Here is a 20771-nt window from a genome sequence, read left to right on the forward strand (position 1 = left end):
AAAAATTTGAATCCTCACATGAAGGACAAAATTATTTTTTGTCTTAACAAGATACATAATGAATCAACTTGTTGGGACCAAGTATTTCTGTGCTTACATGTGAAAGATTGGCCTGAAAATACTATCAACATATTCTCAGGGGGTTTTACAGGTTAAACGCTGAGAGGTTCTCTCTCCGTGCAGGAGAGTCTAGGATCAGAGGGATTATCACTGAATGTAGTTGAGGCCAAAATGTTGTCATAGAGGTTTACAGGATGGAAACAAACCCTTCGGCCCAACTTGTCCATGCCACCCAGTTTTTGCTATTAAGCTAACCCCAATTGCCCACATTTAACTGCTTTTTACAACACAAAATTGTACCCGCCCCATTACCTCTGGCAGCTCGATCCAGACACTCACCACCCTCTGTGAAAAAATTGCCCCCTGGACCCTTTTGTATCTCTCCCCCCACCTTTGTCCAATTTCAAGAAGAAAGTAGATATAGCTCTAGAGGCTAAAGGGACCAAGGGATACAGAGAGGTAAGGAGGGGATCAGGATCTTGAAATCGATGATCAGCCATGATCAAAATGAATGGCAGAGCAGGCTTGAAAGGCCGAATGGCCTACTCCTGCTTCTGGTTTCTATTCTTGGAGTAAGGGATCACCCATTTAAGACAGAGTAGTGAATCTGTGGAATTCTTTACTGCAGAGGCGACTTTTGCAACCAATTATTTCTGTGCTTACACGTGAAAGCATTTCAAGGCTGAGATAGACAGATTTTTAATCAATAAAGGAATTAAGGGTTATGGGGATAAAGCAGAACGTGGAGTCAAGAATTATCACACATCAGTCATGATCACATTAAATGGTGGAGCAGTCTTGGTGGACTGAATGGCCTGCTTTGACTTCTATGTTTAATGGGCTTAACATTGTATTAAGTAGCTTTTATTAAAAAAAAATGTGATGCACTTTATGAAATATACATAAAGTGTAGTAAAAAAACAGAACCTTGTAAAGTGAAAACAAATTCATGTCCTATACCCACTGACAGTATTGCCATGCATTGACTCACCTCTGCCCAGTTCTACAGTTGCTCCATTCAGTGCTTACTACCTACATGCTTCTTGCTTTACAAAAAAAAAGCAACTTTAATTTCATTTATAAATTACTTTCTCCAACAAAAGAGAATCTAACTATTGCCCCATGACATTCAGTTTTGGTCGCTGTACTTACGCAAGGATATTTCGGCCTTGGAGGGAGTGCAGAGGAGGTTTACTAGGCTGATACCAGAGTTGAGGGGGTTGAGCTATGAGGAGAGGCTGAATAAATTAGGCTTGTACTCGTTAGTTTAGAAGAATGAGGGAAGATCTCATTGAGACGTATAAGATGATGAATGGGATGGATAGGATAGAGGTGGAGAGGCTCTTCCCGCTCAGAAAGGACAGTAGGACTAGGGGGCACAGCCTCAAGATAAAGGGGGGGCGGTTTAGAATGGAGTTGAGGAGGAACTTCTTCACTCAAAGGGTGGTGAATCTCTGGAATTCCCTGCCCGTTGAGGTGGTGGAGGCTACCTCGCAAAATATTTTTAAGACACGGGTTGATGGGTTTTTGATAAGCGAGGGGATTAAGGGTTATGGGGAGAGGGTGGGAATGTGGAACTGAGACATGACAGATCAGCCATGATCTTATTGAATGGCGGGGCAGGCTCAAAGGGCTGGATGGCCTACTCCTGCTCCTATTTCTTATGTTCTTATTTATTACTATTGCTGAATTCCACCCTCCCCTCCAACTACCAACATCCCATGGGAGCTACCATTGACCAGAAACAGAACTAGCCATTTAAATATATATATTGAAGTCAATAGAAATCAGAGGGAAAATTCTCTGCTGGCTGGAGTCAAAGGAAGATGGTTGAAGTTTTGGAGGTCAATCATCTCAGCTGCAGGGATACCTCAGGCTAGTGTCCTTGGCCAAACCTGTCCAGCTGCTTCATCAATGACTGTCCTTCCATCATAGGGTCAGTCAGAAGTGGGGATGTTCACCTGATGATTGCACAGTATTCTGCACCTTTCACAACTCCTCAGGTACTAAAGCAAGTCCATACCCAAGTGCAGCAAGACCCGGACAATATTCAGGCTTGGACTGACAAGTGGCATTCACAAGTGCCAGGAAATTACTTTCTCCAACAAAAGAGAATCTAATTATCTCCCCATAACATTCAATGGTATTACTATTGCTGAATCCCTCCCACTAAAAACATCCCATGGGAGCTACCATTGACCAGAAACTGAACTAGCAATTTAAATACTGCAAAATCATTTCCAGATGTTAAATGGCCTGCTTCTGTTATGTCAAAAAGATCAAGAGGGCAAAAACTGGAGATTTTTACCATAACAAACTCTGAGAAATAGTACAAAATTTTAATATTTCTTCTTAAAAGGTTTGCAAATGAAATATTTCAAGCACAATTGAATATATATATGAGGCACAGAAATTCAACATAGGTACTTTATTATTTAAATTTGACGTTAAATTTAAGAAAGTGTTTTGAGTTTAACGTTCTTGGGTTTGTCCATAACAATCCACAACCAAATCTACTATAACTCATTCTAGAGTTTTTTTGTTAATTAAAGCTGGTAGAAAAAAATGTAGAAGCCGGTACACGAAATGGGAAGTTAAAAGAGAGTGCATACAAATTAAATCTGCACGTCAAAATTAATTTTCTACAAAATAAAAGTTTAAAAATCTGTATTCGATTAATAACAAAAAGATGCTGCAATTCCGAAACAAAAAGACAATTCTGAACACGCAGGTCTGTCATTATTAACTTGTCATTTTTCTCTGCACATATGTTGACGGATCGATCTACTGTTTGTAGTACCTCCGGGTTTCTGTTCTCTAATTCCAATGCTGCCTTTCTGTCACCTTTCATTGTCTCGCTAAACCGCTAATTGGAGACAAAGCAAAGCGAGAATCTTGGTGTGATTATCGGGAATTTTTACCCCATACTGTCGGGAGTAGAAACGGATGGGGCGCAGCGATTTTCATTCATGGAGAAGTTGTTCACAGTAGGGGGAGCCCGACATAAAATGTCAGTTCCTGGGCTAACTCCAAGCAGCAAATTTGAAGGCACGTCAAAAAAATGTAAACAGGGAGTGAAAAGGATGCACAATATGGTGCATCTTCCAAGACAATGATGTCTTGATCCAGTCTTAGAAAAAATTACAAAATTGTGGGCCAAACATATCCATATAAAATTGCTACACATCTAAACTCAGGGTGCATTATTTTGAAATAAGAACTTGCATTTAGATAGCGCCTTGCTTAATGAAAGGGGCATTATAGGATCAACAAAACTTGATTTTTAAAATGATGAAATAAAACGATTTTTAAAATAAGTTGCTCGCATATTATTTAGTCGTGTAAAGGAAATTAAATCCAGGTGACCAAAAGCATTTGTAGGTTTTAAGGAGCGACCTAAAAGAGCATTTTCAATGTGACACATTCATGTTTGATAGCTGGAAGAGGGTATCGATTGCGGACTGGTGGGTGGCAGGGGAGGTGGCACCACTTTGCGCTGATGATGAAGTGGGCAAAATGTGTAAATCTCTTTTTGAGAGAGGCTGGGCAGGCAGAAGAGCGAGGGTGAAAGGTCCAGAGCTCAGTTCAGGCTCAGTGTAAACAAAGGGAGGCGCTCACTCACTCTCTGACTGCCTCCCTCTCCCTCTGCCAGAGCTGCAGCTCCGCCTCTCTCTCTCCTTAAACCGAGCCCCGGAACCAGCTCCCTCCCACTGTCAACAACAATAAATAAAAAATCCCGGTAAAGCCAGGGCCCGGCCGCCGGGCAAGGGCCCTGACTACCTTCACAGATAAATAATTAAATTTAAAAAGGTGTTAAATTGAAACAAAACACACAGGCGGTGATGGTTGGCTCCCCGCCCCTTGTCCACCCCGCCCCCCTCAGACTCGGGTCTGTCAGCGGGACCGTTGCCGACCCCGCTGCCCAGAAACAAGGACAGGATCCCGGGGGTCTGCCAAGGATTCTTTTTCTCCCCAGATTGTCTTTTCCCGAGATTTCACCCCTTCCTCCCTCCTTCTCCTCCTCAGGCGACGCCGGCAACCCCCGTCGCCCCTCCCCCCCCGACCACCATCAACAACAACCACCTCCTCCTCGGTAAACCGGCCGCCCGCCACATTGTCACCGGCCGGAGATGAGGCGAAGGCCCGGGGTTCAGCCCCGGGGCACTTTCCCCCCGGTTCGCAATGCGCTTGCTGGCCGGGAATAAACGGATTGTGTTCAAATCCGGGCCGCTCGGCGCCAGCCGCCGCCATCTTGGACACTGGCACCAATGGCGCCTTCCCTCCCGCTCGGGGCTTCTTTTTTTTGTGTCTCTCTCTCCCTGACACACACACACAGACCTGTATTGTAGACGTGCAGCTCGTCCACGATCCCCTCGTTGCCGCCGCCGAATATGATCATCAATTCTTTGATCGCCACCACCCGGTGACCGTGTCGGGGCCGCGGAACCGGTCCGGTGGCTCCGGTTACCCGTCTCCATTTGGGAGAGGGAGCCGCCATCTTACTGCACCCTGCCCAGAGCGCACCGCGGGCCCAGACCTCCCCCTGCCCAGGGTGCACCGCGGGCCCAGACCTCCACGGGCCTAGTCCTCCGCCTGCCCAGGGTGCACGGCGGACCCAGACCTCCTCTGGCCCAGGATGCACCGAGCCTCCCTCTGCCTAGCGAACGACAGGAGAAAGGGGAGGAGGGTTCGAGTCTGGTGTACTCCACAGTAATGGTCCAATCTTCTTTAGACTTGGGAGTGTTGCCATAGAAGTGGAGAATAGCAAATGTTATTCCTGTGCTCAAAAAAGCGTGTAAAGAGAAGTGCGGCAACCACAGGCCAGTCAGGTTTACGTTGGTTCTGGGGAAACTTCTGGAAATCATAGAACCCTACACTGTAGGAGGAGGCCATTTGGCCCATTGAGTCTGCACCGAACACAATCCCACCAGGACCTATGCCCAGAACCCCGTACACTTACCCTACCTAGTCCCCTTGACACTAAGGGGCAACTTAGCCTGGCCAATCAACCTAATCCGCACGTCTTTGGAAGGAAACTGGAGCACCCAGAGGAAACCCACTTAGATATGGGAAGAATGTGCAGATTCCCATGGACAGTGACCCAAGCCGGGAGTTGAACCCGGGTCTCTGCCGTTGAGAGGCAAGCAGTGCTAACCGCTGTGCCGCTCCAAGAATAACCTGGAAAAAAAAATTTACGATGTGGGTATGCCGGCGTTGGACTGGCGTAAACACAGTAAAAAGTCTGACAACACCAGGTTTTAGTCCAACCGATTTATTTGATAGTAAACGCACAAGCTTTCGGGGTTAGTCCCTTCGTCAGGTGAATGGAGAGTTCTGGCCTCAGACAGAGCATATAAAGCCCAGACTGTTTAGAGATTACTGATTAGAATGCGAATCCTTACACCTAACCTGCTGTTCAAGACCTGAAGTGGCTGACAATGTGAGTGGAAGGAGCACTGATCACAGGTTACAGAGATGTGTATTGTCTCCAGACAGTACAGTAAGTGAGGTTTTGCAAACCCAGGCAAGTCACGGGGGTTACAGATAGATAAAAAACAGATAGATAGATAAAAGATAGATAAAAAACTTAAGCATCACATGGACACATGAGGGCTAATGAAGGAAAGCTGGCATACATTATTTTAAAGGGGAAATTGTGTGCAATTAACTTGTAGGATTTCTTCAAAGAGAAAACAGGATTTTTCAGGATTGATGTGGGGTGTATGGACTTACAAAAAGCATTTGATGTAGTGTCGCACAACAGACTTGTGAGGAAAGTTGTAGCTCATGGGATAAAAAGGACAGCAGCAGCAGGGATAGGAAATTGGCTAAGTGACTGGAAATGGAGGGCAGTGGTGAATGGATTTTATATGGACTGAAGGATGGCTTGTTGTGGAGTTCCCCACGGTATCAATATTGGGACCCTTGCTGCTCATATATATATTAATTATCTAGACCTTAGTATACAGTTGCAAAATTTGTGAATAATACAAATCTTGGAAGCATTGTGAATTTTGAGGAGGATGGTGTAGAACTTCAAAAGGACAGACAAGCTGGTGGAATGAGCAACCAAATGGCAGATGAAAATTGGTGGTGCAGCACGGTGGCACAGTGGTTAGCACTACTGTCTCACAGCACCAGGGGCCCGGGTTTGATTCCTGGCTTGGGGCACTGTCTGTGTGGAGTTTGCATGTTCTCCCCGTGTCTGCTTGGGTTTCCTCCACGTGCTCTGGTTCTCTCTCTCTCCCTCCCTCCCCACCATGTGCCAAAGATGTGCAGGTTAAGTTGATTGGCCATGCTAAATTGCCCCTTAGTGTCCCGTGATGTATAGGTCAGCAGCATTAGTGGGGTAGATACTTGGAATTGTGGCATAGGGCCAGGGTAGGATTGTGATCAGTGCAGACCCAAGGGGCTGAATGGTCTCCTTCTGCACTGTCGGGATTCAATTCTAATGAGGTGATCCATTTTGGTAGGAAGTTCACAGAGAGACAATATAGAATAAAAGGTACAATTCTAAAGAGGATGGATGATGAGAGCATGGTTAATACAGCATACAGTATCCAAGGCTTAAGATTAGGGTGCAAGAGAAAATTAAACTTGTGTAAAGCACTGGTTCGGCCTCAACTAGAGTACTGTGCCCATCACCGCACTTTAGGAAAGCATTAAAGAGAGCAAAAAAGATTCACGAGTGATTCCAGGGTTGATGAATTTCACTTGCGGAGAAAAATTGGAGAAGTTGGGACTGTCATCCTTCGAGAAAAGAAGGTTGAGAGGAAATTTGATAGAGATGTTCAAAATTATGAAGGACAGGGTAGCTCAGGAAAATAGGATCGAGAATGAGAGGGCACGAATTTAAGGTAGTTTGCAAAGGAAGCAATAGAGATAGAAGGAGAATGTTTCAGGCAGCGAGTGAATAAGATCTGGAATGCGCTGCCTGATTGTGTGATGGAGGCAAGTTCAGCTGTGATATTCAAGAAGAAGCTGGATTCTTATCTGAAAAGGAAGAATGTGCAAGGTTACACTGAGAAAGTGGGGGAATGATACGAGGGTAAATTGCTCACTCGGAGAACCATGACAGGTGTGATGGGCTGAATGGTCTCCTTCTGTGCTGTAACAATTCTGTGATTCTGTAAACTCAACCAGGGAGAGACGAAAAAGACGTTTTCTCAAAAGTAGGCTGAGTGGTGCAGTGGGCAGGGAAAGTGGCGAGGAAGTGGGCAGGTCCCATGATGTCATGCCGGTGGGGCAGGCTTTCAGCAACTTATTTTGTATCGGAGTTCTATAAAAACTAAGAAAAGAACCCCACCTCTCATGTAACCACCCCCCCCACCACCACCACTGCCCCCTAGTGCCGGGATTTTGCTCACAAGGGGCACATTGTGGGGGACCTGTTGTGATTGGCATGCTGATGTGAATGGGGGCGCTATCTGCCATAAAGGCCTGATAATTATATTTAAATATGTTCAATAGATCAAATTGGGATCGAGATGTTTGACATCGGAATTCCTGTTACGTCATTGGCAGGGGCGGGGCCAGTTGGAACGGGAAATCCTGGCTCCGGAAACAGGAGCGCAAAATCCCCCAGCTGTTTTTATTTCAGCTTTACACCAAGTCCCTGGTGCTGTGAGGCAGCAGTGCTAACCCCTGTGCCGCCACTTAGCATAAGCATTAATCTTCTTCTCAAAACACTTGGAAAAACAAATAAACTTTGAGAACTTGCTAGAGCATGCTACAAATTGTTAGTTGAAAGAATCGAACTGATATACGCTGGGAAATTCTGCTTTTTAAGGAACCGAATGTCATTTCTAAAATAACTCCTAAAGATTGACTGCAGCCACTTACTGCACCATACAAATCATACATTTTAAAAAGATGAAAAAAATAGTTTAGCTGCAGATCAGTCTGCATATAAAATTATCACTACCCTCTGTTTATTTAGCAGCAATTGGATGTGGAGTGTCAGCCTTGATCAGTTAATTTATTCATTTGTTGGACATGGGCGTTGCTTTCTGGGTCAACATTTACTACCCATTCCTAGTTGCCCTTGAACTGAGTGGCTTGCTTGGCTATTTCAGAGGACAGCTGAGTCAACCACATTGCTGTGACTCTGGAGTCACCTGTAGGCCAGACCAGGTAAAGACAGCAGATTTCCTTCCCCAAAGGACCTTGGTGAACTAGATGGGTTTTTCTGACAATCGTCAATGGTTTCATGGTCAACATCCTTAATTCCAGATTTTTTAAAATTGAATTCAAAGTCCACCATGTGCCATGGCGGGATTCAAACCCAGGTCCCCAGAACATTAGCCAGGTTTCTAGATTAATAGTGTAGCGATAATGCCACTAGGCCCTCACCTTCCCGATAACACTTTTACTCTGTGTCAGAAGGTTCCAAGTTCAAGTCCTACTCTGGGATTTGAGCACAAATATCAAAACTAACACTTGCGTTACTCTGTGCTGATGGGGGGTGGGGGGGTGGTGGTATTGCAGTATTGTTCTATCTTTCAGGTATCTGCCTGTTCAGCTGGATGTAAAAGATCCTATGGCACTACTTCAGAGAGCAGAGGAGATCTCACCGGTGTTCTGGCCAATCCCTCAATCAACATTACATAGCAACAGATTATCAGCTGATTACCACATTGTGATGTTTGTGGGAACTTGCTGTGTGCAAATTGGCCGCTGTGTTCCTAATGTTACAATATTTAATTGGCTGTGTAGCACTTTGAGATGTCCTGTGATCATGGAAAATGCAAATCTTTATTTTTCCTTGTAATCTTAAATGATCTGACTGCATCTAAGCAACAATATGTTACATGGCAAAGTGTTCCTGTTCAAATTAAGTAATCATGATGTGGGTATGCCGGCGTTGGACTGGCGTAAACACAGTAAAAAGTCTGACAACACCAGGTTTTAGTCCAACCTATTTATTTGATAATATACTCAAGCTTTCGGGGTTAGCCCCTTCGTCAGGTGAATGGAGAGTTCTGGCCTCAGACAGAGCATATAAAGCACAAACAGTTTAGAGATTCTAATCAATAATCTCTAAACTGTCTGTACTTTATATGCTCTGTCTGAGGCCAGAACTCTCCATTCACCTGACGAAGGGGCTAACCCCGAAAGCTTGTGAGTATATTATCAAATAAATAGGTTGGACTAAAACCTGGTGTTGTCAGACTTTTTACCAAATTAAGTAATGCAGGGAACTATGCTATGGGTGATGGCAAGTATTGTATTAAGTGTGGTGCATTGACCCATGTTTCCTATCTGTCACGCTGCACTGTCAAGGGTAACATCTTCCAGCTGATAAGTCCAAGGCCCCTGTGGCCTCCTTGGATAGATGTAAAAATGGGTGCACACAAGCTTGTGGCAGCCGTCACCAAGGCACAATGGGGAAATGCCTTTCAGGCAACGTAGGCCGAGGGCTTAGTAACCAGAAAAAGCCTTCGGACCCTGTATAGTCTCTGTGTGTAACTGTTAATCATCAAATCATCATCAACTGTTAATCATCGAATCCTACAGTGCAGAAGGAGGCCATTAGGCCCATCGAGTCTGCACTGATCACAGTCCCACCCAGACCCTATCCCCATAATCCCACCTATTTACCCCACTAATCCCTCTAACCTACACATCCAGGGACATTAAGGGGCAATTTAGCATGGCCAATTTAGCATGGCCAATGCACCTAACCCACACATTTTTGTCATGTGGGAGGAAACCCACGGGGAATAGTTTTATCACTTTACCATTACCATGAGGCACGGGGAGAATGTGCAAACTCCACACAGACAGTGACCTAAAACGGGATTAAAGCACCACAAAAGTGCAATTTGACCAATGTATATAGTTTTGATAAAGGACTTTGAACGTGTATTGAAGAATACGTAACGTTCTTAGGCTAGTCACAATGTAAATTTTGATCTCAGGCAAAACCTAAATATAATCTCATTTTACTGTTGTGATTATTGGAAATGTTTCTATAATTTATTTCCAGATTATATGTAAATAAAATATACTTTTGAAATTAAAAGATGCCGTTGCACTATTTTGAGTAAGACAGGACATTCTCCCTCCTTCTCACGTCGGGAAAAAGATACAAAAGTCTGAGGTCCTGTACCAATTGACTCAGGAGCAGCTTCTTCCCTGCTTCTGTCAGACTTTTGAATGGACCTACCTAGCATGAAACTGATCTTTCTCTACACCCTAGCTAGGACTGTAACTCTATATTTTGCACTGTCTCCTTTATGAATGGTATGCTTTGCATAGCACACAAGAAACAATACTTCCTCCTATATACTAATACATGTGACAATAATAAATCAGATCAAAGGTGAGTTCCTGGTGTCCTGGCCGATATTTATCCAGAATCATAGAATCCCTACAGTGCAGAAGGAGGCCATTCAACCCATTGTGTCTGCATCAACAATAATCCCACCTCAGGTCCTATCCTCACAACCCCACTCGTCCCTCTAACCTACACATCCCAGGACACTGAGGGAGAATTTAGCATGGTCAATCCACCTCACCTACACATCTTTGCAGTTTGAGAGGAAACTGGACAACCTGGAGGAAATCCATGCAGACATAGGGAGAATTTGCAAACCACACAGACAGTGACCCAACCTGCGATTCGAATCCAGGTCCCTGGAGTTGTGAGGCAGCAGAGCTAACCACTGTGCCGCCCCTCAAGCAACAGCTCAAAAGCAGATGATCTCCTCACTTATTTCTTTGCTGTTTGTGGGACCTTGCTATGCTGTTACACTTAAGACTTCATGCTGTTTATCTGTGGCCTATCAATTACATTAAGACACCCAATTGTCTTTTCTGTCTTCTATTACACTAAAGGCATTGCAATGTCTTTCAGTGTCCTATCAATTCTGCGTTCACTTCTTTGTCTTCTATCTACAGTTGTCCAGTCCAGGCTCTCTGTGTCGTACTTCCATCTCATTTGGAATATATTTTGTATTAATATTGGAGACAGAAATAAGAAATCTGAACTTACAAGAAGTTAGGACCAATAAAAAAGTTGAAACTGAACAAGTAACGCTCTCAAAGGTTTCTGAAATCATAAGCAGTTTCTAGTGGTGACAAAGATCAGTTAACCCCTGTTTTACCTCACAAAAACAGGTTAAAGTCCACCAGGTTTATTTGGTAGCACAAGCCACAAGCTTTCAGAGCGCTGCTCCTTCATCCACTCACCTGATGAAGGAGCAGCGCTCTGAAAGCTTGTGGTTTGTGCTACCAAATAAAACTGGGGGACTTTAACCTGGTGTTGTGAGACTTCTTACTGTGCCCACCCCAGTCCAACGCTGGCATCTCCACATCACGGTTACCTCACAAACTCAGATATCCACATATTCAGGACATTTAAAAATTCCAAGTGGCAGAAAAACATGATTAAACTTGCATATAAAATTGTCCTTGTGTTTTTCAGTACTTTCACTGACATTTTAACATGGTTGTTGTGTTCAGCATCATACTTTTCCTCACCTATCGCTAAGCTAAATGGTAGTTGCCAAATATAGCAAAACCTACCATCTGAGCAAGTGCAGAATTTCCCAGCGTATATCAGTCCGATTCTTTCAATTAGTAGCACGCTGTAGTAAGTTCTCAAAGTTTATTTGTTTTTCCAAGTGATTTGAAAAGAAGATTAATGCTTAAGCAGTGTGGTGGCACAGTGGTTAGCATTGCTGCTTCATAGCACTCGAGACCTAGGTTCAATTCCACACCTTGGGTGATCATGTGGAGTTTGCACATTCTCCCTGTACCAGTCCAGAGATATGCAGGTTAGGTGGATTGGCCATGGTAAACGTGTAGGGTTACAGGGAGGGGCGGAAGGGGAGGCCTGGATGGGGTACTTTTTCTGAGAGTCAGTGCAAACCTGATGGGTCAGATCATTCTTTCAAACTTCTTTGTAGCTGCAGTTAGTTTTACTCAATTGTCACCTTACCCAAAGGCATTTTTCCAGCTTTATAATGGACAGTCAATCCAGCAAACTGTGGTTGACTCTCAACTGCCCACGGCCAACTAGGGATGGGCAATAAATGCTGCCAGCCAGCGATGCCCATGTCCCACATATGAATAAATAAAACACAAACAACACTCCCACACCTGCACCTCTCCAGTATATGAAACCTTCAGCTGCCAAGACCCTAAGCTCCGACATTCACTCCATTGCACAATGGTACTGCTGCCTCACAGCGCCAGAGACCTGAGTTCAATTCCCAGCTTGGGTCACTGTCTGTGCGGAGTCTGCACATTCTCCCTGTGTCTGCGTGGGTTTTCTCCGGGTGCTCCAGTTTCCTTTCACAGTCTGAAAGACGTGCTGGTTAGGTGCATTGACCCAAACAGGTGCTGGAGTGTGGCGACTAGGAGTCTTTCACATTAACTTCATTACAGTGTTAATATAAGAAATCATAGAAACCATACAGTACAGAAAGAGACCATTCGGCCCATTGAGTCTGCACCAATCACAATCCCGAACTTATGACTAATAAATAAACTTTTAAACATTTCCATCCCTCTATCCCTCGTTCCTGCATTAAGTTGTTTCTTCAAACCTTTCAGTCATTTGCCCCAATATGTCCTTTTGTCAAATCCTGATTTATAAAACGTCTATGTCACCCCTCTGAAGTTGTCACAATGTTAAGGATGCTATTAAAGTTCAAGTTATTGTCAGCTTTAGGGAACTGGAGTCGTGGTACTGTTGGATAGAAGAAGAAGCAGTGTAATGTGAATCCCCATTTGTCATCAACAAAACAAACCCTATCAGGTGAAAGGGAGACTGCTGGTAACTAAGTCCTCTCATCAATCAGAAACATGCATAGCCTTGTCAGGCTGAAATAAATCTAACATTAACCATTGACAGTGGTTTGAAGTTGTTCTGATGAGTGTTGACGACCCAACACCATATAAAATGCAAGTTCTATGGTCGATCCGGTCTTGGCAACATTCCAGGATTGGCAATACTTTCACCAAATCGACTGTAGGAGTTCAGGAATTAAAGAACAAAGCACGATACAGCAAAGGAACAGGCCCTTCGGCCCTCCAAGCCTGCGCCGCTCATGAGTCCAACTAGATCATTCATTTGCATCCCTCTATTCCCAGTCTGTTCATGTGGCTATCTAGATAGGTCTTAAATGATCCCAGCGTGTCCACCTCAACCACCTTGCTTGGCAGTGCATTCCAGGCCCCCACCACCCTCTGTGTAAAATACATTCCCCTGACATCTCTGCTGGACCTTGCCCCCTTCACCTTGAACTTGTGACCCCTTGTGTTCGTCACATCCGACCTGGGAAAAAGCCTCCCACTCTTCACCCTATCTATGCCCTTCATAATTTTATACACCTCTATTAGGTCGCCCCTCATCCTCCTTCTTCCCAGGGAGAACAACCTCAGTTTACCCAATCTCTTCTCATAGCTGAGACCCTCCATACCAGGCAACATCCTGGTAAACCTTTCCTGTACTCTCTCCAAAGCCTCCACGCCCTCACCTCCATCTCCTCAGGGGCAATTAGGATAGGCTATGAATGCTGGCCTTGCCAGCGACAGCCACATCTCGTGAATGAATGAAAAGATTCTCCTTGGACACTGCTGCAAGAAACCAGTGAGAATTTTCTGGGGCCACGGGACAAGCATGGTGCTTGTCAGTCCTAGCTCACCCAGTAGCACTTTCACCTCTGAGTCAGGAGGTTGTGGGTTCAAGTCTCACTCCAGGAACTTGAGCACAAAATCTCTGTTCCGCTCCAGTGTAACACCGAGGGGGTGCTGGCTGCACTGTCAGAGACGTTGTCTTCCACATGACATTTGGATCTGAGGCTGTCTTGGGTGGATATTAAAGATCCCATGTAGCACCATTTTATAGGAGAGCAGTGGAATTCTCCCTGATGCCCTGGATGATTTTATCCCTCAACCAACATCACTCAAAACAGATGGGTTATAGAATCATAGAACACCCACAATGCAGAAGGAGGCCATTCGGCCCATTGGGTTGAACCAACTCTCTAAAAGAGTATCTTATCCCAACCCATCCTGCTCAATACCTGTAATCCTTAATTGGCACTTATCATGGCCAATCGACTTAACCTGCACCTCTTTGGACATTAAGGGGCAATTTAGCATGGCCAATTGACCTAACCTGCACATCTTTAGCATGACCAATCCACCTAACCTGCACATCTTTGGACACTAAGGGGCAATTTAGCGTGGCCAATCCCCCTAACCTACACATCTTTGGACACTATGGGGCAATTTAGCATGGCCAATCCCCCTAACCCACACATCTTTGGACACTAAGGGGCAATTTAGCATGGCCAATCCACCTAACCCACACATCTTTGGACACTAAGGAGGCCATTTAGCATGGCCAAGCTTCCTTAGCCGTGTTTCCTACATTGAAAAGGTGACTACATTTTACAGTACCTTACTTTATGAGCTGTGCAGAGCCTTGAGGTGTCATGAAGCAATAAAAGGCACAGTATAAATGCAAGTCCTTTTTTTCTTTCCTCCTTTATTGTTTTACGGGATGTGGGTGCCACTGGCAAGGCCAGCATTTGTTGCTCTTCTGTAACTGCCCCAGAATTGAGTAGCTTGCTGGGCCATTTCAGTTGAGAATTAACCACAATACTGTGGCTCTGGAGTCACATGTAGGCCAGACCAGGTAAGGACAGCAGATTTCCTTCCCTGAAGGACATTAGTGAACCAGATGGGTTTTTTAAATGACAAAGAATAGTTTAATCACTTTATCATCACCATAAGTAGCTCTACATTTCAGATGTATTAACGGTATTCCCTCAGGATCCAGAATTCCCATGTCCTTGGAACATCAGTCTGGGCCTTGGGATTACTTGTCCAGTTACCACGACACCATTATCTCCTCTTCTCCTTCAAAGTATATACATATTATGCTTGGAGCCTGAAAAGTAGAAGCTCCCAAGATTTGGAATTTTTTTTGTTACTCATTGGATGTGGGCATCACTGGCTTAGCCAACATTTATTGCCCATCCCTAATTTCCCTTGAACCGAGTGGCATTTTCAGAGGGCATTTAAGGGTCAATCACATTGCTGTAGCTCTGGAGTCATATGTAGGTCAGACCAGATAAGAGTGGCAGATTTCCTTCCCTAAAGGACATTAGTGAACCAGATGGGTTTCTATGACGACTGACAATGGCTTCATTGCATTATTAGACCTTTAATTCCAGATTTTTATTGAATTCAAATTTCACCATCAGCCAGGGTAGGATTTGGGCAGCATGGTGGCAGAGTGGCTAGCCTCACAGCGCCAGCGATCTGGGTTTGATTCCCCGCTTGGGTCACTGCTTATGTGGAGTTTGCACATTCTGCCTATGTATGTGTGGGTTTCCTCCAGGTGCTCCGGTTTCCTCCCACAGTCCAGAGATGTGCAGTTTAGGCAGATTGGCCACGCTAAATTGCCCCATAGTGTCAGGGGGACTAGCTGGGGTAAGTGCATGGGGTTATGGGAATAGGCCTGGGTCAATGCAGACTCGATGGGCTGAATGGCCTCCTTCTGCACTGTATGATTCGACCCTGGGTCCCCTGGGCCCAGGTGAGTTTTTTTATGAGAATGGTTTCCATGATCATCATTAGACATTTCATCCCAGATTTCTTTTAATGAATTCAAATTTCACCACGGTGGGATTCGAACCCAGGTCCCAGAGCGTGGCCTTGAGTCTCTGGATAACTAGTCCAGTGACAATACCACTATGGGCGAGATTTAAAGACAAACTCACGCAGTGCTGAGTTTATTCTCATTGAAACCTCGAAGTGGCTCACATTCTGAACGAGTCTGCCTAATCTGAGTTTTGTACAACCCACAGATGGAATTTGTAATTTTGCAGAGGGAGAGAGAGAGAGAAGGAAATAGAACAACAGGATCTGCATGGGGAATTGCCAGAAACATCTGGTTTTCATTTATACTGGATCTCTCCCTCTCTCTCCCTCTCTCTCTCCTGGACTGCTCGCGTGGAACAGCGGTAGCTGTTCGCTACATTGCCTTCAACTTTTCAAAGTTTGTGTGTAAACTAAAAGTTTATTTTTTCCTCCCCTCAGTTTTGCAAAGGAAAATATTGCAAGAGGAGGGCCAGAAATCAGGGAGGGGGATATTGACAAGGACGTCTTCAGCTGGAGTGACTTGAGGTAAACAGAGGAAAGTTTAATCTGGACAAAGTTTACAGATCTTCAGGGTGTTTTTATAATTCGCCCTTGTCATTTCCCCAGTAGCTCGCTGCCGAAATGTTGCCAGCGTCAGCACAAGGTTTGCCCCTGAATAAATCGTCTGGGGTCAAAAGCACTTTTTGTTTCACTTGGGGTTTTTCACAAACCCCACAAACAGAAGGTGGGAGGGGTGGGGGCGCCTTGTTACAACTGAAATAACTCTGTTTTTGTCAGCACGCTGCCGGATCGCCCGTTCCTCAGTGTGTCCCTGTCAACCACTCAGCACAAAAGAAAAACCCCCTTTGCATAGACTTGTTTTTAAATCTCACTCATTGAAAGTTTGCTTTCTCTCTGTATCTGTATATAGTTGCAGTCTGCTTTCCTCTGGTCTTGCTCACAGCCTGGTGTCTGATGGGCAGGGTGGTTATATTCAACTACTGACCTGTTCCTGTGAGGCTATATCTGCCCCCTCTCCCTCGCCCCCCCCCCCCCTCCCGATCCCCAGCAGAAGTGGTTCAATTAAATCCTGAGTAAAATTTTTAAAAACCAGGACGTTACAATAATGGACCCGCTCAGGGGTCTGCTTTATAAAGGGCTCGGGATATGACTTCCACCTGTTAAGGTGATCACTTAGCACCACAGGGTCCCACTACGGGAGGTCAATCAGGGATTCCCCTGGGGGGTTATCACTCAAATGTATCACAGCAGCGCAGTGGTGAGCACTGCTGCCTCACCACTGTCCCACCAGAGACTTGGGTTCGATTCCCAGCTTGGGTCACTGTCTGTGTGGAGTCTGCAAGATCCCCTCTGTTTCTGCACAGGTTTCCTCCAGGTGCTCGTGTTTCCTCCCACAGTCCAAAAGACGTGTTGGTTAGGTGCATTGGCCGTGCTAAATTCTCCCTCAGTGTACCCAAACAGGCGCCAGAGTGTGGTAACAATAGGATTTTGACAATTGCTTTATTGTAGTGTTAATGTAAGCCTACTTGTGACACTAATAAATAAACTTTATCTGATGGCTGGAGATGCTGTGCCCTGGCACGTCAGTAAGCCTACTTGTTTGCATGACTATTTTTGATTACTCAATGTCTTAACAAAGGCTTGGGTTCTTCCTGCAATCTGCCAAAATTCCATCACTAGGTGGATATGCATTTTATCCAATAATTATTGTGTCTGGTGGCCACTAACAGGGCCAAACTTTCTCAAGGATTTGTGTTACATTGCTAGATTTTCAAGTAACCAGGAAAAGTTGGCCTGACATTGATTGGAGTTTAGAATTTGATTTGATTTATTATTGTCACATGTATTAGTATACAGTTAAAAGTATTGTTTCTTGCGCACTATACAGACAGAGCATACCAGACATAGAGAAGGAAAGGAGAGGCTGCAGAATGTGGAGTTACAGACATCGCTAGGGTGTAGAGAAAGAGCAACTTAATCATAGGATTCCAACAGTGCAGAGGGAGGCCATTCAGCCCATCAAGTCTGCACCGACCACAATCCCACCCAGCCCCTGTTCCCGTACCCTTATTTATCCTGCCAACCCCCCTGACACTAAGGGTCAACTTAGCATGGCCAATCCACCTAACCCACACAGCTTTGGATTGTGGATAGAAACCAAAGCACCCGCAGGAAACCCATGCGGACATGGGGGGAACGTGCAAATTCCAAACGGACAGTGACCCGAGGCTGGAATCAAACCCAGGTCCCTGGCGCTGTGAGGCAGCAGTGCTAACCGCTGTGCCCACTGTGCGAGGTAGGTCCATTCAAAAATCTGATGGCAGCAGGGAAGAAGTTATTCTTCAGTTGGTTGATTGAATTGGGTCACTGTGCGGTGTCTGCACATTCTCCCCATGTCTGCGTGGGTTTTCTCTGGGTGCTCTGGTTTCCTCCCACAGTCTGATGATTAGGTGCATTGGCTGTGCTAAATTCTCCCTCAGTGTACCTGGAAAGGTGAACGAGAGTTGCTGTAATCTATGAGATTCTGAAGGGAGTTTCACAGAGTGGGCACTGGGGGGGTGTTTCCTCATTTGGGGAAACCTACGATTTGGGGGCACAATTTCAGAATAAGGAGTCACCCATTTAGATTGGAGGGAGGAGGAATCAGTTTCCTGAGGGCATGTAAATCTTTGGAATTCCCTACCCCAGAGAGCTATGGAAGGTGGGTCATTGAATGTATTCAATGAGTAGACACATTCTCAAAGGGGACTTGGGGGTTCTGGGGAACAGGCAGGAAAGTGGAGTTGAAGCCAAGATCCTGCTTGAGTAGCACAGCAGGCCAGCAGACACTAGCGCCTTTAGTGAGATTCACAATTGACATGCAGCCGGTTACGAGTCCCCCAAGCACTTTTTTAGCGCAGTCAGCTCCACGCTGGAAATCAGCGCAAAGTGATTAATATGTGGAAATAACTTATGGAAATAACAGCCTGGCACCACCCACTGGGCACCTCGGCACTGTCCAGTGGGGATGGGGCCAGAGGAGGGTGGGGCATACTGGGGGCAGGGCCTATGGGGGGGGGGGGTGGGAGGAATCAATGGGGGTGGAGACCCACTCCTACTCTGCAAGCAGGATGAGTGGGAGGGGGAAGAAGGAGGTGATTGGGGCTGGCCATGGTGAGGGGGAGTGGGGCTGGACATGGAGGGGGGTTTGGGGCTGGCCCTGAGCGGGGTGGGAGTTCAGGCCTGGCAGGGGGAGATCGGGGCTGAATGAAAGTGGGGGGGATATCGGGGCAGGGCAGGGGAGGCAGTAGAGGTCAGTGATCTGGGGGCGGGAGGGTGTGGGTGGGGGGGGGGGGGGGGGGAGCGGGGGGTGGGGGGGTGGTGTGTGCTGGAAGGCCGGTGGTCAGAAGGGTTGTGAGGCAGGCCAGTGATCAGGAGGCTGGTGTTGGGGAGGGGTTACTGTGCACTCGGTGATCTCTGCACTGACAGATTGGCACATGCACACAGGCCTGCTCAGCGCTGTGCTGCTGGCCTCTCAGGCTGGAATAGGCCCTTCCCGCTGCTTTCCAGAGGGAATTACGCCGAGGCACTCTGGAATGTACAGAATGTCAGAGATTCGCTCTGGTATGTACACCCAAACAACGAGTGGGAAATTCTCCCATTTTCCTGCACGCCGGACATTTGTTTTGTTTTGGGAGAATCCCAGCCCTTGTTGAATAGCAGATCAGGCTCAGGCCTACTCCTGCTCCTCTTTCTTATATCCTTTATCAATTACTTTTCCTTTTGAGTGTTAGATTCAATTTCAAATGTATTTGAGTTTAGTCATTTTGTGGCTGCAACAGCCTAAGAAACGGCTAGCTGTAAAATCAATTACTATTAGTTTGGGGTTTAGGGAACAGTGTTCCTAAAGATATGCAGAAGATGAAGAATTCTGACTGCACCTTCCGAGAATCATCGAATCCTTACAGTGCAGAAGGAGGCCATTCAGTCCATTGAGTTTGCACCAATAACAATCCCACCCAGGCCCTATTCATGCAACCCCATGTAATCCCCCGACACTAAGGGGCAATCCCACCCAGATCATTCGAGGAGGTGATGGCCTCGTGGTATTAACGCTAGACTATCAATCCAGAAACTTGACTCATGATCTGGGATCCTGGATTCGAATCCTGCCACGACAGATGGTGGAATTTAAATTCAATTTTAAAAATCCAGAATTAAGAATCTATTGGTGACCATGAAACCATTGTCGATTGTCAGAGAAACCCATCTGGTTCACTAACGTCCTTATCTGGTCTGGCCTACATGTGAGTCAGCCCACAGCAATGCAGCTGACTCTCAACTGCCCTCGGGCAACTAGGGATGGGCAATAAATGCTGTAAAAAGTCTGACAACACCAGATTTTAGTGGTGTTGTCAGACTTTTTACTGTGTTTACGCCAGTCCAACGCTGGCATACCCTCTCTTTGATAAGAGAGGGGATTAAGGGTTATGGGGAGAGGGCGGGAATGTGGAACTGAGCCACGACAGATCAGCCATGATCTTATTGAATGGCGGGGCAGGCTCAAAGGGCTAGATGGCCTACTCCTGCTCCTATTTCTTATGTTCTTATGTTCTTACATCAATAAATGCTGGCCAGCCAGCGATGCACAAGTCCCGTGAATGATTAAAAAAAACCTGTTCCCCATAACCCCAAGTATTTACTCCGCAAATCCCCTTAACCCACACATCTTGGGACACTAAGGGACAATTTAGCCTGGCCAATCCACCTAACCCAGACATTTTTGGAGTGTGGGAGGAAACCCATGCAGACATGGGGAGAATGTGCAAACTCCACCATGACAATCACCTGAGGCTGGAACTGAACCCAGGTCCCTGGTGGTATGAGGCAGCAGTGCTAACCACTGTGCCACCCCAGTTGTTTTAGCAGCACTGGTATTGTGATACTCCTTCTGCAGGGCTGAGGGGTCATCGGACTGGCAGAGGTCCCTCGAGTGGATATTAAATGTCCTTGAAGGACAGATGGTTTCTCCCTGCTGTCGTCGCCAATATTTATCCTGCAAGTGACACTTTTGAACGTTATGAGATTGCTGTTTGTGGGATCCTGCT

General features: G+C 45.8%; 2 protein-coding genes across 4 annotated transcripts in view; one reads left to right on the forward strand and one right to left on the reverse strand.

Moving 5' to 3' along the window:
* Positions 1-4559, reverse strand: part of LOC145344260 (host cell factor 1-like) — a 79855-nt gene extending 75296 nt beyond the window's left edge. For both annotated transcript variants that reach the window (XM_080191307.1, XM_080191306.1), the window contains exon 1: positions 4399-4559. In XM_080191307.1, coding sequence (XP_080047433.1) covers positions 4399-4558 — 160 coding nt within the window. In that variant the 5' untranslated portion in view covers position 4559. The remainder of the gene's footprint in view (positions 1-4398) is intronic.
* An 11468-nt stretch (positions 4560-16027) lies between these two features.
* Positions 16028-20771, forward strand: part of LOC145344561 (glycosyltransferase 8 domain-containing protein 2-like) — a 28616-nt gene continuing 23872 nt past the window's right edge. The window contains exon 1 of one of the 2 annotated variants that reach the window (XM_080191757.1): positions 16028-16209. The gene's annotated coding sequence lies outside the window, so the exon portion shown is untranslated. Of the gene's footprint in view, positions 16210-19174; positions 19288-20771 lie in introns of those variants that run through there. The other variant, XM_080191758.1, reaches the window with a different exon arrangement.

Source organism: Carcharhinus amblyrhynchos, chromosome 6, assembly GCF_965287045.1.
Source record: "Carcharhinus amblyrhynchos chromosome 6, sCarAmb.v2.hapA, whole genome shotgun sequence".
In the NCBI taxonomy this organism is placed as follows: Eukaryota; Metazoa; Chordata; class Chondrichthyes; order Carcharhiniformes; family Carcharhinidae; genus Carcharhinus; species Carcharhinus amblyrhynchos.